Raw genomic sequence first — 5331 nt, forward strand, 5'->3', positions numbered from 1 at the left:
CCATGTTGCTCAATTCCACTCGATACAAGTAAAATTACATGAAGCAATAGATCATATATTCAATATTGACTCAGCAAGCAAACGTAGAATAACTTGAGGACATGATTCCCATGTGATTAAAGGACAAAAACCATACAGTACAGTACAAAAAAATTATACAAAAAATAAAAAATACATCACCAAAATACTATTGGTGTACATAATCTCATTAAGTTGGTCAAGGGCAATTTACCTGAGTAAATAGTTCGGCCAAACATGTTAAAAGATTCTCCTCAGCATCTCCATTATTCTTGTTATTTGTATAATAATTTAATAGATGTTCTCGAAAGGGAATGCAAAAATAAAGAGCCTGTGCATAACAAAAATCATCATTATCACCTGCAAATAAAATTTGTCATTGTCTACCAACGACAGAAGTTAGAGAAACATTTAATGTTGTTCTGATATTAAAAGATAGTTTTAGGTAGTAGGCAGTCGACCCCACAACCTTGCCCCTATGTAGTAGACGGGCAGGCGAGTACCAAGGGACCTAAGCAGCCTATCACTAAAATAATACTAAAATAGAAAAGAAAAGTATATGAGTTTTAGGTAGCATACTGAGATTTTATTGCTTGCATATTAAGAACCAAAATGATCTATTTATCCTAATAAAACTCCAATTATCATAATAAAACTCTAATTGACTTTTTCTAAAAACTAAACAACCTTTAAAAAATACTCTCATTATTTTCAAAAAATATAATAAACTACAAAAATTTAATAAATCGAACAACTTAAACTTTAAAAAATATATTAAATATGTTTTAAAATCCTGACTACGTTACAAACCTAAATTAAACCTTTTACCACATCAGAACATCTTAGTTGAACCCAACCACTTGGGGTACAAATTGCACCATAGCATCCACCAAGATGACTAAGGAAACTCTAAATTTGGCAAACACTCACTTAAAGGTGGGGTCAAGGCCACATGAAATGGGGATTTCCTTCAAAGTATTTGAGGACCTACTACATTATTCCATAGTGTTAATCAAAAACCCCTTGCCACTTCAAACATGTAGTACCCACTTCAAACACTCCAAATTTGGCAAACAGTCACCTAAAACCCTCTCCACGTTACCCAATTTAACCCTAAAAATCACTTCTCCATGCCCTACAATGAAACTCCACCTCAACCAATAGCCAAACCCAATCCAACACATGACCACCTCAGGCAAATTGCTAACCTTTCAACCTAACTCAACCAACATTGACCAAACTCCAGCAGTATGATTGAACCCCACTTGACTTTCTACTAACCCCAACTAAATTCCAAGTAGTTCACGAACTAAACCAATTTCAAGTTGATCAAATTCCTCTAAACCCTATCACCTTTAGCCAACATCCTTGTCAAAGGTCCAAGGTAGTTGGAGAAGTTAGCGGACTTTACATTATAGTAGATCCTAACATAGACTGACAACTTAACAAACACACAATCCCCACTAGATAGCAGCAAAATGTATGTATACTGTAAGTCTAGCATATTTAGCCATTTCCCATGACTGTTATTGGTCATGCCAATTGTCTGTCTTTGTCTCAGTAGACGGTTAGATTAGTTGTTTGAATCAGGTATCCGGTTCATCTGTGTCTAATTAATCCACCCCGACAAATTTCAAGTAAGGCAGATATGTCAACCGAAACAAACACAACAAAGGCAATGACATTTCTTCAACTAACACGTACTAGTCAGTTACTTCGGCTCTAGTCTAAGTCCGACCATGCATCGCAACTATTTGGTGTACATAGAATCAAATAGTAAACCTTGCTCCTGTTCCAAATAGATCCAGATAAAGCTATTGTGTCCAGGTAAGAAAGAAGAGGGGACGCTAACCTGCAAGACGCTGTTGCAATAGCAGGTGTTGCCAAAGTTCTCGAGGCCGAAGTAGCGCTCGCCTTCTGGGAACTGATCGCCGAGGGCCTTCTCGAGCTTGGAGCCGGCGGCACCCATTACCATCCACTTGTCCCACCAGCCGCCGGCGACCCCGCTGAGGTAGCGGAAGCTGGAGCCCAGACCGGAGCGCGCCTTCTCCGGCCCCTTCTCAATAGCGTCCGTTGACGAAGGAGGATCCACGTTGAAATGATCGGGGACTTCTAGGGTTTGGGGGTTGGGGCGGGGAACGTCTGAAGGCGAGACTCCGATCCCAGAATGAATTAGCGAATCAGGAAACCGAGGAGAAGTAATAGTGATTGAAGTGGAATTTCTTTCCTTTTTTTGTCGTTCTATCGCTTCTAATTGTTCGTGTTCGTCGTCGTCGTCGTCGTCGTCGATGGAAGGGGATTTGTTTGCCTGTTTAAGTCTACACGCAGGCGCAGCTTTTGTCCCGACAACCTTTTACAGTTCAAACCAAGACATCGCTCCATTTATACGACCGACATTATTTAATTAGTTTCAATGTTTAAGATTTTGACTATATATCTATATTAATCTGTATTTAATTGTTTAATTGTTGTTGTAAATCTATCCTAATCAATTCAGTAGAGATATTTTAATCTATATTTAAGTAAAAGGGAAAAGCCAATATTTTATATATAGAGAAAGAGATTATATGAGTTTTGATATTACATGCGTCTTATAATATGTAGTTCAAAAATTTATATTTCGAACACTTCAAATAGTAACAATGTTATTTTTTTAATTTTTTTATTTACGATTAAATTATTTAATATTTTCCCTTTAGAATTTAGAGATTGAATTATAACATTAAACATAAAAAATTTTTAAAATAAAAAAAAATTAGTTGATCATTGAATGTGTCATATTGTTATCTCATACTTCTTATTCGGTACACCCCGTGAGGATTTAAATTTTTTTCATTTTGAAAATTTTTTTATTTAATACTATAACTCAACCTATAAACTCTAAAGGGAAAATTTTAAATGGTTTAACCGTAAGTCCAAAAAAATAATAAAAAATTTTTAAAATGATACTATTACTATTTTAAGTGTCTGAAACACTTCCAGGCACCCCAAATCTTCTATCACAGACGAATCACACATTATAAGGCGCGTAGGATATCAAAATCATATATATATATATATATATATATATATATATATATAATCCAATATCCAACTTTTACGATCCAACTAATTCTGGAAGTGGATACTCCGAGCCCACAGACTGATTATCAAGTAAATCCGAGAAGTGCAAGTGGGTCCTAGGATCCGATTAATTCTAGAAGTGGATAGTCCAACCCCACAAACCAACTACCAAGTAAATCCGAGAAGTGCAGGTGAGCCCTAGGATTTGATTAATTCTGGAAGTGGATAGTCGTGCAGGTGGGCCCTAACATGACACTGATAAACGAATTTTGAACATGTCATTTGAGGGTTATATCTCAGTGCTTTTATCCTCTTTTTTATTTAAAATTATATTTTTAGTGTATTTTCATTATTTTGGATCTGAGATATGAGAAATTTTGTTAGTGGGGGAGAATGAAACTCTTCTTGCAAAGACGAAATGAACAAAACTGATTTCGTTCAAATTAGAGGTCGTTTGGTTAGTGAACCAAATGATTCAATTTTTAACTAAAATTTTTGGTTCATAATGGAAGAAGTTTTTGCAAAACGGAAGAGATGAGAAGCTTCATCTTGGGAAGACAAATTTAATAAAACTAGTTTGGGTTAAATCGGAGGGCGTTTGATTATTGAACCAAGTTTGAACCCGATTCGCTACAATTATTGGTTCACTATAGTTACGCCCGATCCCAGTTTGGTTCATTTCCTAAGGTCGGTTCAGCCCAAATCGGTTTTCTTATGCCGGTTCATGCAGCTAACCCTAATCGCCACTGTAGCTTCTTTATAATGACAAAATCGTGATTTCTACAAAGCCTTCTTCTTCCTTCTCCTTGAGCGACGACTGACTTCCTCTTCAAGAGCAGCTATTTTCCTCCCTCGCATGAGCGTCCTCCGGTGAAAGAATCGCCCCTGGTCATGAGCGCAAGAAACAGGGAACCATGGCTGTGATTTGTCTTCCCCGATCGTGATTTCTCCAGAGCACGTGCATCCGCCATCCTTCTTCTCCTCCATCAATGTCGTTGGCATGGTTGTCGACTCCATCGTCGAGCACATGGTCCTCTTTAAGGTCCGAGACTCAACTGAGCAGTCCAAGATCGACACCATGATGTCCGGTCTGCAATCCTTGGTCTCTCTCAACATCGTGGCCCATCTCGCCACTGGTCCCATCCTGCGCCACCGATCCGAAGTTGCTTCGTTTGTTGCTTGGTTATGAGGTGAGTTGTTTCGAAGTTGATTAGGTTTTTGTTATTGTGATGGATTTTGATTTGTTGTTGGGTTTTCGGTAGAGTTAGTATTTTATTGATCTGGTTAATAGGATTTGTGGTTATGTTAGGGTTTGTCGTGTTGTTTGGAGGTTGAGGATGATGATCGAGTTTCAATGGAATGGGGATTGATCTGTTTGATGGATCTATCCTAATGTTGAGTTTCTGGGTATTAATTCTATTAGATTTTTGTTTGGGTATGTTAAGGGATTTATTGTGTTGTTGTTGTTGGAATTAGGTGGAACTAGGATTTCATGTGTTGATCTGGTCTTGTTGTGTGTTGATATGGTCTTATTGTTGCTGTTTGAAAATTCAGTGGAGAGTGGGGCTGATCCATTGTGAAGGTGGATCTATTGGGATTAGTTGAGTTTAATTAGATTGATCGGAGGTGAGGTTCCTGTGGGATTACGATTTGTAGGATTCATTGGATCGACTCTAGGTTGATCTAGTGGATTTGGTTTGGTTGTTTTTAAACCGGTTATGGTTAAGTAGGACATGAGTTTTAATTGGAGTAGGTTAGGTTAAGGGTGGAGTAGAAAGTTAAGTTGGGGATTTACTTTGTTGAAAAGAAAATTTAATATATTATTATAGTAGTGAGTGTTGTATTTTTATAAATTGCAGGACCTTGATTGTTGATCCTACTATATATACGGATTGTATTTGGGGTTCTTATTTCGACATGCGTCATATCAGGTGGGTGTTAGATTTGAGAGGTGTCCTAAGACAATCACCTTACGGTTATACTATTTATTGGATAAATATCAATTCACTATTTGAGTGTATTTGATTGGATCTTAAACTCAAATACTGAATATCCGCAATACGATTCATAACGTGAGAGAATTTGTGATTGGATAACAACTAGTGAATATCTCTACACGTGTAATTATGAATATATTGGAATTATCCCTAGTTGAGGAATTGATGAGCACAGACGTCATCGATTATGTCAAGATTAGCACATTTTGAACTCCTTGGTTAGCCAAACAGCTGATCTCACTGCTGGAGACAT

At 37.3% G+C, this 5331-nt stretch overlaps 1 protein-coding gene across 1 annotated transcript; it reads right to left on the reverse strand.

The window, feature by feature from the left end:
• Positions 1-217: 217 nt before the first annotated feature.
• LOC141843995 (uncharacterized) lies at positions 218-4224 on the reverse strand. Its single transcript, XM_074731993.1, has 3 exons — positions 3904-4224; positions 1871-2368; positions 218-349 (listed from the first exon to the last, which is right to left on the reverse strand). Exons 1-3 carry the CDS (start codon positions 4222-4224, stop codon positions 218-220), a joined length of 951 nt encoding a protein of 316 aa, XP_074588094.1.
• Between the last annotated feature and the right edge of the window lie 1107 nt (positions 4225-5331).

Source organism: Curcuma longa, chromosome 13, assembly GCF_044706935.1.
Source record: "Curcuma longa cultivar G26 ecotype Majalengka, Jawa Barat chromosome 13, ITB_CL_G26_1.1, whole genome shotgun sequence".
NCBI classification, from domain to species: Eukaryota; Viridiplantae; Streptophyta; class Magnoliopsida; order Zingiberales; family Zingiberaceae; genus Curcuma; species Curcuma longa.